The sequence below is a fragment of the Centrocercus urophasianus genome, unplaced genomic scaffold (genome assembly GCF_019232065.1).
Source record: "Centrocercus urophasianus isolate 14NV4802_14NV808 unplaced genomic scaffold, USGS_Curo_1.0 seq_9, whole genome shotgun sequence".
Taxonomy (NCBI): Eukaryota; Metazoa; Chordata; class Aves; order Galliformes; family Phasianidae; genus Centrocercus; species Centrocercus urophasianus.
Genome location: NW_024885532.1, coordinates 23,747,088 through 23,768,310, shown reverse-complemented (window position 1 = coordinate 23,768,310; position 21,223 = coordinate 23,747,088). Strand labels below are relative to the sequence as shown.

At 39.9% G+C, this 21,223-nt stretch overlaps 1 protein-coding gene across 2 annotated transcripts in view; it reads left to right on the top strand.

The window, feature by feature from the left end:
- The window catches only part of KPNA3 (karyopherin subunit alpha 3), a 53,070-nt gene that overhangs the window by 24,251 nt on the left and 7,596 nt on the right, over positions 1-21,223 (top strand). For both annotated transcript variants that reach the window (XM_042838900.1, XM_042838901.1), the window contains exons 3-12: positions 8,472-8,561; positions 8,774-8,803; positions 8,891-8,943; positions 9,035-9,130; positions 11,422-11,507; positions 14,088-14,174; positions 14,567-14,736; positions 15,449-15,493; positions 18,493-18,624; positions 19,665-19,793. In XM_042838900.1, the coding sequence (XP_042694834.1) occupies positions 8,472-8,561; positions 8,774-8,803; positions 8,891-8,943; positions 9,035-9,130; positions 11,422-11,507; positions 14,088-14,174; positions 14,567-14,736; positions 15,449-15,493; positions 18,493-18,624; positions 19,665-19,793 (918 nt within the window). The remainder of the gene's footprint in view (positions 1-8,471; positions 8,562-8,773; positions 8,804-8,890; positions 8,944-9,034; positions 9,131-11,421; positions 11,508-14,087; positions 14,175-14,566; positions 14,737-15,448; positions 15,494-18,492; positions 18,625-19,664; positions 19,794-21,223) is intronic.

Below are 21,223 nucleotides of genomic sequence, written 5' to 3'. Positions count from 1 at the left end.
AGAGGTGCCCAGGGCCACATCCAGGCAGCTCTGGGAGATCCCCAAGGAGGAGACCCCACAGCCTCTGTCAGCCTGTGCCAGTGCTCCATCACTGCACAGCACAGAAGGGCTCCTGGTGTTCAGGAGGAGCCTCCTGTGCTCCAGTTTGTGCCCATGACCTCTGGTCCTGCCACCAGGCATCACTGACAGAGCCTGGCTTTGACCTCTGGCACCCTACCTTCAGGGATTTACTGATGAGATCCCCTGCTCTCCAGATTGAACAGTCTCAGCTCCCATAGCCTTTCTTCTTGGGACTGGTCCCTTCACTGTCTCTGTCTTTCTTTGCTACACTCTCTTAAGTATCTCCACATCTTTCTGCTGGGGAGCCTAGAATTGGACATAGCTGTCCAGATGTGCCACCATTGTTGAGTAGAGGGGAAGTATCACCTTCCTAGATCTTCTCAGTGTAGCCCAGGATCCATTAGCCTTCTTTTGATGGGAGCACATTGCTGGCTTGTGTCCAGCTTGATGCCTGCCAAAACTGCCATGTGCTTTTCCACAGAGCTGCTTTCCAGCTGAGTGGACACCAGCATGTCCTGATGCCTGGGGCTGTTCGTTCCAGGGTGCAGGGCTCTGTATGTCTCCTTGTAAAACTTTCCTCAGGTTCCTATCATCACAGCTCCAGACTGTTTAAGCTGGGATAACAGCTCAATCCTCTGCTCTCTCAGTTACTCCTCACAATTTTGCATCTTCTGCAAACTTTGAGGATACGCTGAGTCCCATGATGCAGATCATTAATGAAGATGTTAAAAAGGACTGAACGCAATGTTGTCCTCTGGGATTCACTGTTAGTTCTTAGTCTCTATTAAGATTTTGTGCTACTGGCCAGTAGTTAGGACAGTTTTCAACTGAAGTCACTGCCCATCCAGTCCATTCATCGACAGCTTACTTTTGAGAATCTCACAAAGGACCGTGTCAAAGGCCTTGCTGTATTCACAGCTCCCCCTTCTATCCATCAGGCTGGTAATTTCATTGTCAAAGCTTCTCAGTTTGGTCAAGCATGATGTCTCCTTGATGAGTCCATGCTGACTACTACTGGTATTTTATTCCCCTCTGTGGGGTTCGATTGTAGGGCTGGATTGTGGTTTCCAGGATTAGCTGTTCCATCGCCTTTCCAGGGACCGAGATGAGACTAATCAGCCTGTAGTTCCCTGTGTCCTCTTCTAGCCATTCTTGGAGAATGGAGGCATCATGTTTGCTTTCCTCCAGTCTTTGAACGCTTCTCCCAGTTGCTGTGATTGATAAGGAATTACAGAGTGGCTTCACAGTGATGTCTGCAAGCTCCCTCAGCACTTTTGGATACATTTCATCAGGACCTCTGGATTTTTTTTGTGTCTGATTTGTTTAAATGCCCTGACCTGAACCTCTTCCATCAAAGGTACATTTTCCTTCACCCTTGATCTCTGAATCCAGGCATTTCCGAAGACCAGTCCTGCTGATAACAGCTGAAGCAAAAGAAGTACCTTGACCTTTTCCCTGTTTTCTATAACCAGGTCTCTTGTTTCATTCAACAGTGGGCCCCTATTTTCCCTGTCTTGATTTTTTTACAGATACACTTACAGAAACTCATCTTGTTGCCCTTAACATCCTGGGCCAGATTCATTTCTGTTAGAGTCTTCACTTTCCTAACTTGTAGGATGTAGATCTAGTTTTCTTCACTTCCCAAGATCACTGCTATTTTTTTTCTGGATAGCATCCTTTTATGCTTAACAGATGGCTGGAGAACATGTTCTTCTGGTATCACCTCAAGGCTTTCTGATTGTTTTTTTTTCCCTTTGTCATGCCCTTAAATCTTTGTAGGTGTTAATAAGTTTTGTAAGACGGTAATAATAAGACAGTAAGTAGAGCCAACTAATGGTCCTTTCCCAACAATTAAAGAAATTAAATCTTTCCCCAGGTTCATATCCCAGAGCTGTTTCTAGAAATCCATTCAAGCTTTCATTAAGAGGTTGTTCAGCAGAGGTTTTCAGAACATCTCTTTGCCACTCTGATGTTGGATCTGCAGGCATTTTATTCCTTTCATGATGGACTGCAGCCAGTGCTCTAAGGTGCCCCACTCCAATCAAAAGTAAATCTAAAAGATTTTGAAATTATATTTAAGTGAAAACCCTAAAAATTAGCACAGTTTGTTCTCTTTTAGCAGTGGCACCTTAGAAGAGATGTCCGGACTGCTCAGATCTCCTTACTGGACACTGTGTTTGTGGACCTTTCCCTGATGTGAAGAAGTGTTTGATAAAGTTTCTTTCACCTGAAGGCAAACACTTACTTGTTTCTTTTCACTTGAAGCTTCTCAATTGAAGAAAAGTTGAGAAGAATATATGATTATATGTTTGTTAACACCTTTCACAACTTCGCTAGCATGTCCCATTGCCATGGTCTGAGGTAGTAAGCTGAACTCAGCACATAGCTTAATGGATATCATTTTTGACCCGAAGAATTCTTCCATCTTGTTTGCATTGATAGGCATTTTTTTTAATCCTGTGGCCATCACCCAAGAAGGTAAACAAGAATTTGCATGCTTAGTGGTAGTTAAATTTAACCTCCCCGCTGTCAGTGAAGCAAGCAGGGTGGGTATCTATCATCAAAGGCTGTGAATGGATCATCACAGTGCTCTCATGGTATTGTTATTGTTCCTATTTGGCATTCTTGCCAGTCATGTATGTCCACAAACCTTTTGTTTGTATGGAAACATCTGTAGACTATTGTAGTGTGATGTTTACCAGAGCAGCGACAAGCTCATAACCCGCAGTCAGCTACTGCTAATAAACTTGCAGACTTCATTATAGGTAACAGGCGTGGTTCAAGCAGTGGTTGAGGTCTTTCCCTTTTGAAGCAGAAGACCTGCATTGTTTCCTTGGTGACAAGGCCCTACCCTTCAGCAGGAATTCCAGTCTCCTCTTGAAAGATTGCCCACCCGTCTTTGAGCAGGGTGGCTGTATCCAGGCAGGTTTATTTGTCTTCACCTTCACCTTAGATGCCCACAGAAGCTGGTGCTGTGATAAAACAAAAAAAAGTTTTTTTTTCACCGTATGACAAAATGCAAGTGCTTTAAAATCTTGCCAAGGTTCAAATTCTGTTTTATTTTACCTTATGCAGGGGAGCAATCAGTTTATGGAAGTACTATATACACTGCTGTTTCAAATAGCCGTACAGCTGCTTTTTAAGACTAGAAGGTTCCATGAATGTTTTGAATTTATAAGACATGCTAATAAGAACAGCTTCTTTTTTTTCTTTTTTTTTTTCCCTTTTTTCACTTAGATGATCTCCAGAGGTGCCTTCCATCCCCAAATATTCTCAGTAAGAAATTTTTAGTGCTTTTCAGTAAGTGCTGACCTGTCTGCCTCAGGCCCATGCAGAAGTTCCACTCCTCTTCTGTATGTTCTTGCCAGTTTTTCAGTCCAACCATCTGCAAACAATGAGCAGCTCCAGGAACTTTCTTGTTCAATCTCACTTTTCCTGGCTCAGATCATACTTTCTGAGCTTGTTGCACTGTATGACTGACAGCCTGAAGATGTTGCCTGCATTCACAGAAATTCTAGCTATGGTCAGTTGTGTCCTGGGACATTCAGTTCTCTCCTACAGGTGAATGAGGGCAGTATATCTTACATGGTTGTTCCTGCTTATTTTGGTTAACACCAACATTAGGAGTTACTCTCTCGGACACACTCATACTGCCAAAGGAATTGCCTATTGTGTGTGCAGGTGTAAGGGGCTCTTCAGGGAGCTACTTACTGAAACTGGGGAGAACCAGGTTTTTGATTAGTTCAGTTATGGTGTATTTTGTGGCCATTTTTAACATGCATCTAGAAATGGAAGACTTCTCAGTGTTATGCAGTCTCATCATGTTAAGATTTCTTAGTAGTCTGGTGCTGTTCTTCTTTAATCAGGAGACCCTGTCCCTCAGTAGGATTTCACAGAAGCATTAGAATGGCTTGGGTTGGAAGAGACCTTAAAGACCATCAATTTCCAACCCTCTTGCCATGGGCAGGGCTGCCACCTACTAGATCAGGGTGACCAGGGGCCATATCCAGCCCGGCTCTGAACATCCTTGAGGATCCACAGCTTATCTGTGAGCTCCTATTTCAGTACCTCACCGCCTTCATAGTAAATTTTTAAACCTAGATTATGTATGTTTTATGGATCAGAATTTGAAATATTGTTGCTTTGCAGTTCTCACTATTGGTGGCTTTGCAGTGGAATGATTTCATTCCTGCCAGCTGTAGAGTTGCTCATGGGAGCTGTTTTCTATCATTAGAACAGTTCCGTGTCTTTTTATCTAGGGATTCATGAAACCTCCTTCCAGGTAAATAGGATTTTTGTGGGGGGTACTGTTTGGAGATACCCACTGCATCTGTGTGCATACGGACAGTTTCTTGAAGAAGAAACATGTATTTCTCTGTTCCTGATCATAGAATCATAGAATCACCAAGGTTGGAAAAGACCTAAAAGATCACCCAGTCCAACCGTTCACCTATTCCCAATAGCTCCCACTAAACCATGTCCCTCAACACAGCATCCAGCCTTTCCTTGAACACCCCCAGGCTCGGTGACTCCACCACCTCCCTGGGCAGTCCATTCCAGTGCCTGACCACCCTTTCTGAAAAGTAATACTTCCTCATGTCCAGCCTGAATCTCCCCTGCCGTAGCTTGAAGCCATTCCCCCTGGTCCTATCACTAATGACACGAGAGAAGAGGCCGACCCCCAGCTCACTACAACCTCCCTTCAGGAAGTTATAGAGAGCAATGAGGTCTCCCCTGAGCCTCCTCTTCTCCAGGCTGAACATTCCCAGCTCCTCCTTCCTTGATCCTCCTTGATCTTCCTGTGTCCATTGCCAAGCAATGCCCTCTTTGTCCAAATCCCTGAAAGATGTATAGAGAATTGGAGGAACTTCAAATTAATTTATTAATTAATTAAAAATATATATATTCACCACCCATTTTCTGGCCACAGGCAGAGATAACTTGTGCACACCTTTCTAGATATTACTCAAGCAAACTATGTCAGCTTACAGTATTTGTATAGAAGCTCACTCACTATGAATAAACGTGAAGTGTGCATCTTGAAGAGTAGTGCCTTCAGCCAGGTGGTGTTTCTGAAGTGCTTTGTCTACTGGTATGCTCTCGGGTTACCACCTGGTGTTTGTGGGGAGTGATTTTCCAGTTGCTTGGCACATGAAGGCTATTCCTTCCATTCTGTGCAGATGCTGTTCAGTCACCCACAAAGGGATTCGTGCTTTGTTCCATCTGTGATTTCTGAACTCTCAGCTATATTCCAGCTCTTACCATCCTTGTATTTCAGGATGTTTGAGAGAGGTTATCAAGATGCATCTTCCTTCTTGTGTTCTAGAGTAACTGGATACCACAGCCTGTATGTTACACTGTCGTAGAGACACAACCCTGATGAACACTGATAGCTCAAAATAATGTTTATTTTGAAGGGAGGCACACATCTATAGTGAGATATGCATCCGTATTCAGTACCACAGTTACAGTGTGACTTTGCTTCTTGCATCCAAAAACTCCTATATGTTTCAAGCTAGCAAGTGAATCATACAGTTTCATCTGTTTCTAGCTACTGTCATTTCGGAGGAAAAAAAAAGGAGGGTCAAAGAAATGTGTGTTAGATATAAATGCAGTCTACATGTGTGTGAATATCTTAATGTTCCTGTCCCTTTTAATAGTGTGGTTTTTGTTACAAATGGATGGCATCTATTTAACATAAACACAGTTGACAGGGTTTGGACCTTACTTTTGAATTTCCACGTAGGAAGACTGACTTGAAATGATTCTTTCATCCCTTCCACGTTTTGGAGGGATCTCAGTGGAGGATGTCTAAAGTGTGCCTGTTCTCTCCTGTTCTGCCCCAGCACAGGTGATTTTGTGTGGAGTAAGCAGGGTACCTCCTTTCTCTCCCTGGATATGAAGGTAGTTCCTTAAGATCAGTGGATTCAGTGGTGGGGGAATCCACTAAAACAGAGGTGTGGAAAAAAAAGCAGCACCTAAACAGGAGAATTTGCAGTTAGAGAAGCTTTGTTTTATCTTTTAGTGATGGGAGGCTTCTATAAGCAAGAAACTAGAAAGAACAAGTAGTGATAGGACAATGGGGAATGGTTTTAAACTGAGACAAAGGAGGTTAGGTTAGATATCAGGAGGAAGTTTTTCACACAGAGGGTGGTGAAGCACTGGAACAGGTTGCCCAAGGAGGCTGTGGATGCCCCATCCCTGGAGGCATTCAAGGCCAGGCTGGATGTGGCTCTGGGCAGCCTGGTCTGCTGGTTGGTGACCCTGCACATAGCAGGGGGTTGAAACCAGATGAGCATTGTGGTCCTTTTCAACCCAGGTCATTGTGATTCTGTGACATTTCCTAACTGGAATTTTTTTTATTTCCATGAAAAGATAGTTCACATTTGCTGTAATTCTTGACTATTCCGGTTATTTCATCATTGCAGTCAGGGGATCTGCATGAGTCCTACATCTCTAAAAGGATTTCTAAAAAACATAAGAGTAAAGATCACCTGTTTTTATTGCAGGATGTTGCAGCGCGTAGCTGAGCACCTCTGATAACGAATCACTGTTTGAAAACAAGTAAATATTACAGCTGAATGGCCATGGAGAGCAATTCTTAAAATAAACATACTTTACAAAAACCCTGTAAGGCTCTCTCCCTGAATTTTATGATCCAGTCAAATGCTTTAAGGGGAACTCAGACTGAAAACTACCTTTTTATCACTGTAGTTTGCTGCTAGTGACAAAGAAACTCAGTCCTTCCCAGTTGATGATTTGCAGTGAATTGTTTAACTTGCTCCAGCAGAGAGCTAGTGGCACTTCTGCACTAAGACCCCAGCTAATTCAGCCTGCATCTTTTCTGTAGACAAGAAATGAATGTGGAATCAGCGTGCGCACCCTAATAACTGTTTTTCTTCCTGTACATTCATGCATGTGTGGACACCAGTGTGGCCAATGTGAACTGAAGTGGTATCTCAGGGTGGAAGGAGAAGGACGGTAGTACTGAAGGCATCAGGACATTCCTCCAGCATCAGTCCCTTCTCCCAGTTTTGGTGTGTTTTAGAGTCACAGCACAAGTGCTCATGTAAGAGCCATCCATCTTGAGACAGGAAGGAACCGCTTCCTCACAGGGGAATAATGCAGACCTGCACCTGGGAGGGGCCTCTGGAAATCAGATCTGTTCCCTGCAGTCGCCAGAGCATTGACTGTGAGTTAGATGAACAGTGGCAAAATGTGCTTGAGCAAGGCCAGATTGACTCAGGTAGAATGGTGTTTGCTCTTTGCTTAGAATGGCAGCACCAAGTATTTGGTGTGGGAGAATAACAGGAATGTGACACAGGTCTTCATGGTGAATCCATCTGTTAGCCACCCAGTACAGCTTGTCTGTGTGGTGGTGTCTTCTCAGCATTGAACTGCCTGCTCATTTCTGTCTTCCTTCACTCCAGAAGAAATGCTGTGTGGGGGGCTCCATTGAACATTGAACATTCAGTTTAAAGGGCTTGGGGTACATTAGAAGCAAGGCATAATACGATACGATCTCTGTAGTCATCTCTTGATTGTGCAGCAGATAATTGTTTGGAAACCACAAAGCCTGCTGTTCAGTGCTGGGATAATATACATGGTCGAGGTTTAATACACTTTTAAGAGCTGTTTAATACACTTTCCCAGTGTTTTGCTTTGCTTTGATTGAAATCTTAATGTGCTTATTAAAATATATAAAAAAAAGTATTCAGATATACATGCTGCATCATCGTGTTCTGTAATTGTATCTCTAGACACAGCAAGCAAAAAATCTAGTCTAACATTTGGAAAATGCCACTTTATACTTTGGAATAATAATACTTTTAAGACATTGTAGATTGCAGAAGTGTCTGGATACAGTTGCAAGCACCGATTTGATTCCCTTCTTTTTTAATTAGGGCTCAAGGCGTTCTAATTAAAGGTATAAATATTGAATCATTACCTTATCACTGAAATGGCAGTGCTTTGTCTAATTCCTTAAAGGAGCCGTGGCTGGAGGCTGCTTTGTTGGAGCAGGCTGACTGTGCAATGCCACAGGTGTCAGTGCTGCTTTACACACAGGGCTAACACAGGGTTAAAACTAATGCAACAAGGGAACTTCAAAGTACGTTTAGCTGAAGATCTTACGCTGGAAAATAGTTTCTGTTACATGTGGCTGAACACGAATGTCATCCAGATCTACATGTACAGTAATTTTGTTAGAAAATTGATAACTGCAAGTTTTTTTTTCCATTCAGATTTCATGGACTATTATAGCTCTGTGTGAAATACTGTGAATTCTGTTTGCAGTTACAAATGGCTTTATAAAAGTGATTCTATTTGAAGTCTTATTTTGAAAGAGGCTATGATATCATCACCCTACTAATTAGCATTGAATGTATGTATTTTTTGCCATTCCTTTCCAGAACAAAAGAGATGAACATCTTTTGAAAAAACGAAACGTTCCCCAAGAAGAAAGTTTAGAAGATTCTGATGTTGATGCTGACTTCAAAGCAGTAAGTCCCTCGATTCTGGGAATGACTTCCATAGCTTTGGTATCTCAAAACAAAGTATTCTGATTTTACTTCAACAGTGGAAACCTTATAGTTATTTGAAAGCGAAATCGTGAACTGATGCACTGTTTAAATTAGTGTGATTGCATAATATGTTGAAAAAGAAGGAAACAAAAGCAACAAAATGACTGAAACATTTTGTTTTTCTTTTCAAGCAAAATGTAACACTAGAAGCTATACTGCAGGTACGTTACTTTCATTTCTTCATGTATTTGTTTATCATTAGCAGTGCTTGTTCTGTGCATTTTTAGTTCCTGTTGTTATTATTTCAGAACGCCACAAGTGACAACCCAGTGATCCAGCTGAGTGCTGTTCAAGCTGCAAGGTAAAAATGAATGAACGGAGGCACAGAAATGAACTCTGCACATTTTTCATGATGAAGGTTACTTATTTTACTTCTACATTGAATTTCACAGAAAACTCCTATCCAGTGACAGAAATCCACCTATTGATGACTTAATAAAATCTGGAATTTTGCCAATTCTGGTAAAATGCTTAGAAAGGGATGATAAGTAAGTATACCTTTACAAACGTTCATTTTCACTGAAAAATTCTATCCAGATGACTGTTCAAAAGTAGCTGAGGAGCCATAGCATGTTACAGTCTAACACAATGGATCAGATTCCATGACAGCAGAATATAAATTCTCCAGGAATATTGTTTATTCTGCTGCTGAGATGTCATTTTCTTTTTTAGTGCTTTCTTGAGTATATCTAATTAATGGAGTATACCTTACTACATTTCTCATTGGTTCTGAATATTGCAGACTCTCCTGTTAACTACTTTTAAGAAACCTGCCTCAGACTTCGTGTGGGCATTTGAGAAGGCAGAGTGTATGTATGGTTGTAAACAAGGCTGTTCTGTATGCAAGAATACAGTTGTCATCTGTTTCACTGGGGTTATTAGCTCAAGTTTGTGGCTCCTTTCACTCCTGTTGCATGGTGGGCTTTCTGACTGTGTGCTGCTCCCTCAGGTGATAGAACACCACAGTAAGCACGCTTTGTGTTCTGATTCTTTGATGGAAAACGAGAGCTTCAGTAGAGAAGATAGAGAATGTTGTGCATGTTGTTGCACGACTTTCATGTCACGTAATGAAAAGTGCTGTATTCCACAATCTGTGAGCCTCTTGTTGAGACAGATGGGGATTAACATGTTTGAGGTAAATGTTTTGGGCTATCTTTGGTCTCAGTGAGCCATAAATGTATTTGCAGGATTTCCATTTTCAAAGTCGTTTCTGCAGCCACAGGGGCTAGGAGCTTCAAAAAGTGCAGACTGACATTTTGGATGGAATTGGATGGCTGCAAAAAAACATGAAGTGTGACTAGCTTTGTTTCCAGTTTGTTTAGCAGAGGAGTTACTAAGAAAAGAGCAGGCAGTAATGTCCAAATCAGATAGTGTTTTGAAAGCAGACAAATGCCTGTCTGCTCTAGAGTTAGATGGTTCAGTGCTGTGAAAGTTTAAGGTGAATTTTATTTAGGTTGTTTGTATGATTTATCTTTGTAAACGTTTAAAAGGCCTTTTGAAAGTGAACTCAGCACTTTCTTAGGCAGTCCTTTTGATTGTGATTGCTATGTAATGTTCAGTAAAGGTAAATTTTGCTAAGAGTTTGTGAAGCAGATAATTAAAGCTGTTGTTTGTGTTAACTGGAAGTTTATCCCAAGGGCACTCAGATCACAGGGGGAAGAAAAATTAATTGTGTGCATGAGGACCAGTTCAGAATTTCAAAGCATTTGATCCTAGAATGTAAGGTTTATAGATAGCTGCTTACACGTGCTGTTTGTTTTTACAAATTTTTATTTCCACATCTTGTACCTCCATCTCTATTTCTTTTCCAATCCTATCCCCAGTAACTCCTGAAAATGCTTTGGAAACCAATGCATGAGAAAAGCTTAAGGGGAGCAGGTGATATGGCTGTATGTAAAACATTGAGGAGGATGTCAAAAATGAAAAGTAGTCACCTCATAGTAAATATTCTGTGCTACTTCTGGGTCTTGGACACCTTGCTATTACTGCAGTCACTGTAAGCCTGAAACTCTTTTATAGATTTTACAACTCTTAGCCTCTAAAATTTGCATGCACAAGTTTTTGTGCTTTGTTTTATTGGGCTGCTGTTGGCACAACAATTGATGGATAAGTAAGCTAGGATCAGTACTGGTATGATGCTGTCCTTTGGTACTGATTGGTGTACCTGTACCCTGTCTGTGATAGAGCAGACAAAAGTCTTTCTCCCTGTGTATCTGCTTGCATTCGATCTTGGATGTGATGGTAGAAAGGCTACAAGGTTTTGTTGGTTGTGGTCAGCCATGATTAATTTGCTAAGAACTCCTACTGGCAGTAAGACAGTTGCACTTTCTTCATTAAACACTCATGGCCTTTGGGTGGGTTGGGTGTGAAGAGGTGTCTGTTACTTATTAGAGGGGCATAATCCAATTTTATGACGTTGTGTACCACAAGTCTTTCATTTCATACTGGAGGCAATCTGCTGATTTGAGTAGCAGTCAGCTTCACTAGTCGGTGGATATTTCAACAAGTGTTACTGATTTTCTTTCTTTTTATTTTTCACTAGCATGAGGTTGGAATGATAAGCAGTTTAAAAAGCTTGTAAATGTAAAATTTGTGTTTTTCTTTCCTCTCTGTTCTTCTGAATTGTCCAAGCTTAGAGTTTTTCTAAAAAAATCTTGTAGGCAGGAGGCACTGCTTAAATGTGGCATCATGGAGTGCATACAGTGAATAGTGCTGAAGTGAACCATAAAATAATCTGAAGATCATGTCAAGTCACTACTGTAAAATTATTTCATTACAGTCCTTCATTACAATTTGAAGCTGCATGGGCATTGACTAACATAGCATCAGGCACTTCTGCACAAACTCAAGCTGTTGTACAGTCTAGTAAGTATTACAATATGTTTATTGGGGGGGTGGGTGTTTGGGGTTAAAGGAAAAGGGATTTTTGGATAACAAACACCATTCGCTATCAAAACTATTAAAACAATAAAAATATGTGCCTGGCCTCTTTCTCAGAACTTCCTGCTTTTGCTCTTAATGGTTCATCTGTTTGTCAGTAATGATTAATATTAAGGATCCCAGACCTGAATTTCCCTTAAAGAAGATAGAGAATGACAGGTGATACAATGAGCGTGACAAAAATGTTAGTCCTTTCTAGTGTTGATTTTTGAGTTCATGTACTGTTAATTCCCCTACACCTAAAACTTACATTAGAAAGTAATTCTTTCTACTTCAATGGTGCGTTCATAAATCTTAGCAAAGTTGTTAAATACACGTGGTTATGTAAAATTGCCCATCTAAATACAGAGTTAGAATTACCTTCCTTTCCTTGACTGTGTGATTTGTCTCTCCTGTATGCACTGTTTGTTGTGCTGGCTTTGGCTCCTAACCAGCCAGTGAGATTTCCATTACCAAGAGACAGGAAATTAAAGTTAGTTGAAGATAAATTATGTTTGCTGAGTTGAATCAAACTGTTCTTATTTTTTTGTTGTTTATATATGTAGCTTTTGTGCATTGACACGGTTATCTTTAAGCAATCACTTCGATGCTAAACACAGTGTTTTGTCATTAAATGGGAAGCTATGGCTGAGCAGTTAGAGAGCAAATTGTCTAGACATACTGATATTCAGTGCTGTTATATGGGAAAATGATGACTTAGTTATTTGATTTTTTTTTTTTGTAAAGTGAAAATTAAAATCAAAAAGTGCATATGCACAGCACAGCAGAGTTGAAAGCATTGCTGTTGGGTGCACAAAGGCTAGGAGTTCAGGGTGGATACGTCCCTCCAAAATCTGTTCAGGTAACACTTGAAAAGAAGCAAGAGTGGTAAAATGACTGTAGAAAAGCAAAAATATTTTCTTAGTTTTGCTTCTGAAGAGAATATGGAAGTTTAGTTTGAAAGCCTAGCTGCCTCTTTCTGGCAGGTGACCAAGGGACTCTGAACTCTGTTTAGATAAAGGCTGGTTTGCAGGAATGAAGCGATAGACCCTTGCAGCTACAGAGGAAGCTGCTGCAGCCTAAACACAAAAGAAGGCCTCAGCAGTCAGGGACAGATGGCAGTTGGAGGGCCTAGCAAGAGAGGGAAGGTACTGTACACACAGAATAGATCTTGGCAGGAACGAATTTGGAGCAGAAGTAATTAATTTTTTTGAGAGCAGTGGATCAGATAGCCTGCAGATCCCACTTTCTCAGACTTTTCTCCTGCTCAGGTACCGATATGAAGTATTTTCATTTCTGCTTTAAAAGCAGGATTGCAGTCAAGTGTAAACTACATACCTGACCCTCCTCTCTGAAATATGTTGAATACATGTACAGCTGCAGTGTAATTTCAGTAGTCAGAGAGAAAAGGAAGCTTGAATATTCCCCTTGAGCTAATGGAAGTGGGATGGTTGTGACAAGAAAAGAGAGTGTTCTAAACAGTATTGTGTTGCTGTCCCTCCCAACTCATAGTAGAAATCTACTCCATTACTCATCCATGGCAGCGAAAGAATTCGACGTTCTCTTCATTCTTCATCCCTCTGCATTTTTTTTCATGAAAACATATCAGGGACTTTTTTTGGCTTGTTCTCACATGTGAAATTATCACCAGGATATCAATTCATAGTTGCTCACAAACCGTGTTGTAGTTCTTTAAAATTCCAAAGTCATTTTGGTTCTTACCGTCTCTACAAGAAAAACAGTTTTTCCTTCTACATAAATTGATCTATTTTACATGAAAGACTATAGGATGAGTATGATAATATGTTGAGTTTAAAAACTGCTATAAGAATTCCCATGTGAAAAAGAATATGAGTTGTCTGAGGGAAGATAGCTCACAGCAACAGCAGAGGGGTGGTTTCTTAGCTCTTAAGTGTATTTAATGCAGCAGAGATTGAAACCAAAAATCAGTACCACTTCCTTAGTCTGCTGTGTTGCTTCTGTTATATAAGAAGAAATACAAACTTGTCTTAGCACTGTATGGCAGATGGATGTAAATCTTCACTACACGTGGAAGCTAACTATAGCTGCTTCTTGGGAGGAAGCTATTTTCTTAAAATCAAGATTTGAAACACGTTTGCACGAGTAGGCATGTCATTCTGCTAGGTATGTATTGCTATCTTGGATAACTCTAACATCTGAATTACCAGGAAATTAAACCTAGTGCCTACGTACTTGTGGCTCTTAGGGAGCACTTGGAAAAATGCGGGGAGATGTTGAAATGTGGTCAGCATTGTTGTTTAATTTGCTTGTTCTCAGGTTTGTATTTTCTGCCTCTAGAGATTTTTGTAGAAATGTTCAACAGAATCTGTATGCCCTTCATAACAGAAGCATGTACGTTAGTGTAAAGCATGGTAGAGAAGGTGTTGAATATGAATCAATGGAAGTATTTTAAATTATGTCAGCTATTCCGTTTTTCATTATTTCAGAAGGTTATTGCAGTGTTTGAGTTCCACTGAAACCAAATCCAATCTTTGCATTCCATAGATGCAGTACCCCTCTTTTTGAGACTACTCCATTCTCCGCACCAGAACGTTTGTGAGCAGGCTGTCTGGGCACTGGGAAATATTATCGGTAACTCTTGTTCTTACGATGATTTGCATTCAGGGAGTGTTTCCTTTTAGAATTTGACTTTTGAACATGGACATTATCATATGAGACTATGTTTCCTCTAAGTTCTGTGGCTTAATATATTTTTTCATGTGGCCAGAATTACGTACGTACATACTGTTGTTTTCTGAAGAATAGTGTCACTTGCTGCACAAAATGTTAGCAGGATAAATTTTGTGTCTCTTAAAATATACATACATATCCATATGAATGTATATTTAATGGAACACGAACTTTTAGTAGTAAACTGTTGGTGAGGAAACATAGAATTTCAGAATCCCAACATGCCATTGCATACATTTCAAGATTTTCCATTTTTAATGTAATTTCTTTTACAACAATTTTCATTTCTGTAGGTGATGGTCCTCAGTGTAGAGATTATGTCATATCACTGGGAGTTGTCAAACCTCTTCTGTCCTTCATCAATCCCTCCATTCCCATCACCTTCCTTCGGAACGTCACATGGGTCATTGTAAATCTCTGCAGGAATAAGGACCCCCCACCGCCTATGGAGACAGTTCAGGAGGTAAATACAGCATTATGAGACAGATGCTATTTTATACTCTGCACTAGAGGCCAGATATTTCACACTGTCACACTGTGAATTTATGCATGTCTTTTGCCACTGTCTTCTGCCACTTACTAGTTGTTAAGTAACTTGACTGAGATAGCAGCAAAGCTACTCATCTGAAGCTGACAGATAACACTGCTTACTTATATATTAAAAAGGACACAAGAAAAATTGACATCTGCATGGTGTTAACTTTTTATCTAAAAAGACTATAAACACGATTCTGTCTATATTCTATAAACAGAATCATTGGAATACAGTTATTTTCAGTAAGAGGAAATAAATATAGACTAGTGAATATAGTTTAGTTTGTGTTTTGACTAGCTGTGAACATACAGTTGTTGTCAAGTCCCCACTTGAGAAGCACCTGAAAATCCCTTTACACTGATGATCGGGGAGATGTCTATGATGTTTGCTTGTTTTCCTCCAAAATATAGTCTACACTTTGTGTCTTTGAAACATATTACTGTCTTTTTTTGTGTTTTTACAAATTTTAAATAAGGTACATATTTTTATACATACTTTAGGGGAATGAGCTGTTGCTGAGAAGTACATGAGTGTAATATGCTAATTCAACCTCAAGCTAAGTTTTATGTTGACACTATTTGGATTCATGTTTGCACAGCAAATTTTATTCTGTTGTAATGACTGATGAACTTCTTTTCAGATTTTGCCAGCATTGTGTGTTCTCATTTACCATACAGATATAAACGTAAGTAATTTCTGAAGTTGTAGATATTTTGCTTTTCTGTGTTGTTTGAAGAGGAAATACTTTGAGATTGTATTTGTGGCAAACTTGATTTTGTTTGTTAACTTACATATAGTTGAGTAAATGTACAGTTAAGTACTAAAACTCATGTAATCGTGGTCATTCAGAGCAGGAAAAAGGAAGTGCGAGCACCATTTCTGAAATATGCTTTTTAAAAGTCTTATTTTTACACTAGAAACTACATTTTTCAAAAATCCTGTTTTACAGAGTTGTGCTCTAGAAGTTTGGAATTTTGAGATAAACTCTTGGCCTTAATTTAATTTACTTTAATTTTGCCTCAACTTGTTACTTTGTGTAAATAATAAGGTTTGAATTTTGGTTATTCCTTTGTATGGTGAGAATCTGGTCTTTCTGATCCTTGTGGGTCTCTTCCAACTCAGGCTATTTAATAATTCTCTGGTTTGGAATGTATGATTCTGTATATCAGTCCAGTCAAATACTGTGATCATATGGTTAAATCTAACTTCTGTAACCTCTTGGATGCCTGAATTAGCAACCTGTTTGACTAAGGAAATCGCATAGGAAGATGTATTTAAATATATTAATATTTAACTATTAAAGGTATTTAAATATTTATGCTCCTGAGCCATGGTTTTTGCATATATTTTCAAAGTCCTAGAGAGTGGTCTTACCTCCTGAGGTCTTTTATTGTGACTTCAGGAACCAAGATCAGTACACGTAAGGGATACTGAGCTGCTTTTCAGCTCTTCTTCATATCAGGACTCTGTAATGTCTGGAACTGTTGCTCCCTGTAGTAGCACCACAATTTAAGGAAGCAGAAATTGAACACCTTGGTGGGTCTGGGGATGGGGCGTAAGGTTGGTGGAAATGCCTTAGGTTATTTCTTCGATGAAGCGTGTTTCTGCTGCTCTTTTAGTGGTGTAGTCGTTCCACAAATATTTGCAAACAGTTTAATTTGGGATTTTGCCAGGGTTATCCCAGTGTAGTGTGAGTGGGAGACAGCACATGGTGACTTTACAGTTCATAATTTGGACAAACCAAAATGGAGAGTCATAGCAAAACCAAAAATACTTCTGACCTATAGGCTTTGGTTGGCTTTGTTTTGTTTTGTTTTCTGGCAAATTTGAAAGCTATTTGCAAGGAATGATTTTGTGAGAGCTTCTTAAATTAGATGTGAGGCTACGTGGTGCCAGGTGTTGACTGATCTCAGTAAGGGTACCCATCTTTCTCATCCCAAGAATCAGATACTGGTTGGAGGTACCAGTGGGCTCCCAGCCTCCCAGTACTGGAGCAGCAAAGCTACCTGTGGTGATGAGTCAGTGAGGCAGGTAGATCAGCAGGCAGTCCTGTGAGCACCTCTGGTGGCTGCTGCTCTCATCACCGCCAGGGCTGTGGGACAGGAATCTGGTGAAGCTGCATGTCTCACTGCTTCTGCTGTGATGTTGGCTCCACTGCAGCACGTTCTGCTGTCCCTGTGGCAGCAGCGGGTGAAGGCAGCAGCAGGCTGCGTCAGGAGAGCAGTAGGTACATGCTGCCTGATCTCTGGAGATGGGTGGAAACAGTCTGTGGGGCAGGTCCTTCTCACACCTTCAGTATTATTTAGCTTTCTTAACAGCTGGAAATTTTGAACAGCTATCTGTTTGAAAGTAAAGTGCAAATGCCTTTACTTAAATAGCAGATGAGGTTTCTTTCAGTTAAGCTGTCAGAGAGAGGAAGCTGGCTCACAGATCTCCATTTGGGTACGCTGCATTAAGCCATTGCCATCTCCTTCTCATAAGCTTCCTTAAATCTCAGCGAGCTGGGCTGCTAACTCCTTTTTGCTCACCATGAGACACTGGGCACAAACTCTGCCTGCAAAGCCTTCAAAAAACCTTCAAAAACTTCAGACCATGTAACCTCAGAACATAAATAAGTTGCTTAGATTTAGAGCCTATTGCTCTAACCTCTTTCTACTAAATCAGATGAGAGCCCCATTCAAAAGGTCGTTTAGTTCACAGAATAGAACAGGTGCCTTAGCACGTAGAATATGAACTGGGAGAGTGGGCTTACTGTGCTCTTAATTTAGACACTTCACTTAGGTGCAATGAGTTCAGGCTCTAGTCTTTCTTAAAATTCCAGAGAGTAACTGCTTTGCTTTAGTTAGCTTTGGAAATTGACGTAGAAATGCCCTCAGGGGCATCCGGGCTTCTCTTCCTGTAGTTCTTAACATCACCTCCAAGTGATGGGATATTACTTCTTTTTCTGCTAGCTTTGTTTCTGCTTCATATCCAACCTTTAAAACAGCTAATTTTTCTACCTTTCCATTTTTTTGGAGGGCTCTCAAATCATCCATACCAAATCACCAGTGACTTCATTGTTACTTTCTTTAAGTGTGTCCTGTGTAATAGTCGTTTCTTTGTGTTCGTTCCCTTCTCTTGAACAGTTGCCACCTTAAAATGTGTTTGTCCTTTAGCTGGTGTAAGAAAGTTCTTTTCTTTGCTGTAGATTTAAATCTCACTGCACTGTGCATTAAAGTGTAGCTAGATGGCTTAAAGACTAAGGACATTTAGCTGTTGTGTATTCAGAAGATAGTAGATCTAACAGATGAGACCAGTGCTGAGAAGTTGGTTCACTATTGTCTTCAGAAAGTTACTAGCTCAGTTACTTAACTGAGCCATTCATCTGTCTCCAAAGTGCAAATCAAAGCCAACAGTTTACCTTTGTCAGGTGGTGTGTGCTGTGACTTCATGTACCAAAACGTGTCAGTTAAAAGGATTTGTAACTTACTATCACTGAACAAATGGCCCCGGTTTTCATTGTTGTTTGTAATAATCCAACACTTAATGCATCAGGTTGCATTTGAGTTTTTCCTGTAACTAAATGGCATGCTTTTTTTTTTTTTTTTTTGCCCAGACATGGAAAATAATCACTAAATTAAGATTCAGTGATAAGAATTTTGCTACTCAGTGTGTAAATTATGCTATGTTCTTTTCACCTTACAGATTCTTGTGGACACCGTTTGGGCTTTGTCCTACTTAACAGACGGTGGCAACGAGCAGATACAGATGGTGATTGATTCAGGAGTTGTCCCTTTTCTAGTTCCCCTTCTGAGTCATCAGGAGGTCAAAGTTCAGGTAAGTCTGCCTCAGTTTCCTTGCATAGTCTTTTGTAACCTGTTTGCTTTCAAATTGTGCCATGGAGTATTTATTACTGCGGTTGAGATGAGCATTGTAGCTACAGTTGTTGTGGATAAACTGAACAAAAAAGTTACCTACACCAAGAAAAAACATCTAGAATTATATTGAATCTCTTTTTGAAGTAATTTTTTTTATTTCAATAAAGCAGCAGGTTACAAATTTATAAGTTAAGTTTCTCAGATTATGTGTACTCTTTTCTGGTTACAGCATCTGAGTAACTCATGGAAATCAATTACAGTTTTGATACTTTTTGAACGTTAATGTCTTTGATTCTGAGTCTTTTCAGTAAATCTCTGATTTTCTACAAAAGGTAGGTTAACTGACTTTCAACACAAAGGGAAGCTTTAAGTTAGTTAATGTGTGCATGATTTTTATAAATTAACCATTGGAATGTGGAAGCTTCTGTGCATATCTGTGCATTTGCCATATTTGTTTAGTTTGGACTTTGGATGAAGGTTGCCTGGCTCAAAATTTGTCAAACCAGTTCACTTAATGGAAAAGTCTCTCCAGTTTTCTATCACTTACAAAACATTTATTAATTCATAAGGATATAATGTGCGTTAATGAAAGTCAACTGAGAGTAAATAAGAATATAAGTAGTCTTTTATTCTTTATTATCCTGCAACGGAGATGTGAATTAAAAAGCTTGCAACGTTTATAGCCGCAGTCAAGGCCTAGATATGTTTATTGTAACTCAGATCAGATACATGACAAATTATTTCTTTTGTTATTCTAATCTCTTTCTACTTTCTAATCTTTTGGAGTCGATCTGCAGCGTGCTTTTCAGTAAAATACTGCACTGTTTCTGTTTTGATGAAACAGTGCCTGTTCTAGAGTGCAGCTCAGCAGCCTGTAGTGCTAAACTCTCTTCTGCAGTGTTTTTGTAGAGACATTTAAAAATGATCTTTATTTTAACAGAAGTAACAGCAACGTTTTTAACATGCAGTTTTTTTTCCCTTCCCACTTTGCACGTTCAGACAGCAGCACTGAGAGCAGTAGGCAACATAGTAACTGGTACTGATGAACAGACACAAGTTGTTCTCAACTGTGATGTTTTGTCTTACTTCCCAAACCTCCTGACGCATCCAAAAGAGAAGATAAACAAGGTATGTTATCATCTGCTTCTTCTTTGGTTAATCCTGTTTAAAAAATAGAACAGTGATCTGTAGCATGGTGCAGAAGAATTTCTCAGAGCTGTTATCTCTGGGATGTCAGCAATTCTGCATGAAGGCACTGCCTTTCAGTCTGGTGCAGAATTAGGTCAGAAGTCAAACAGGCCTATTGAGGGTCCCTTCGTTACTGTTAATGCATCAGTGCTGATTTTTGGGAGGACTGATTTTTTGCTTTCAAGTATGATTTTTTGTTTGTTTGTTTGTTAAGTGAGTAAGTGGTGAACTTATACTACAGGCTTTTGTATCTGAGGATTGTTGCTTTCGGTTGAGTTCAGTGAGATGGGTAAGAATGGCCCAGTTTTTCCTCCCAAAAATTAAAGGGGTTTAACAAAACTACACTTTTTTTCACAGTTTTTTTCTCTTCTGTTGTCCATCTTCATTTTCAAGGGAGTACAGAATACCACTGTCCTTTTTTGAAAACTATCCCTCCTTCCTTTTGGCAGAAGGAACTTTGCTGTTGCGAAGGATTAGATGGAATAGGGAGAATTAGATGAAAGGAAGTGATAAGTGCTCTCCTTTCTAGAGCTGCATTTGATGATGTTTCCTTTATTTTTTGGTAATCATCATGCCATCTTTCCCTGCAGAGATGGGGCTGGCTGGAAAGGAGGCTTTTTCTCTTTTCTCTGCCCCTTTGTTTAGCTTACAAGATTTCCCCTTTTTAGTGTATCACAGAGGGGGATTCTGTTTCTTCAGGCCTCGGAAAATGCCAGTAGTGCTGAAGAAGTAATCATCAGCAGTTCAGACTGCTGTGATCTCTTTCTGTCTCCCCTTCTGGCACTCAGGAGAATGAGAAAGGGCTCTTTTTGAAAACTATGAAGGAGCTATTTTGCTTTAAGAGGAATCTATGAATACCTTTGAGTTTTTTGTTTTAATAATGTGAGGAACAAATACAAATGAAAGTCAAATGTATCTCCCTAAAAAATTGAACCCATTATGTTTTCTCCAGTATTTTATGATTGGTTTGATGGCTTATTAAAATCAGGTTGTTTTTAGTTCAGGTTGAGAGCTTTTTTTGGATATTCTTGATTGGCTTGGCAAAATAACCTGTTGTAAGCAGGAATTTTTTATTGCCAGTAGGTGTTAGCTATGCTGATGAACCACCTGAATGAGATAATTGCTTGGTAAGGTCTCAGGGCTGAAAGTCTTGTCTGATTATTAATGGGAAAACTCAAATGAGCTTTGTAAGCTCTACTTCATATTTAAGAGAGTAAACAGGAGATGGAAGCACAAACGGCTACTACTGACCAGTCAGGCCCAAATTTACAGTAGTGTTTTTTTATTTGGGGTTTCTTTGCTAAACTTAGTTAGAGTTTACAAACGTGGCTATGGCTGTAGCAGTGCAAAGTGGATGTAAGGTTTAGGTT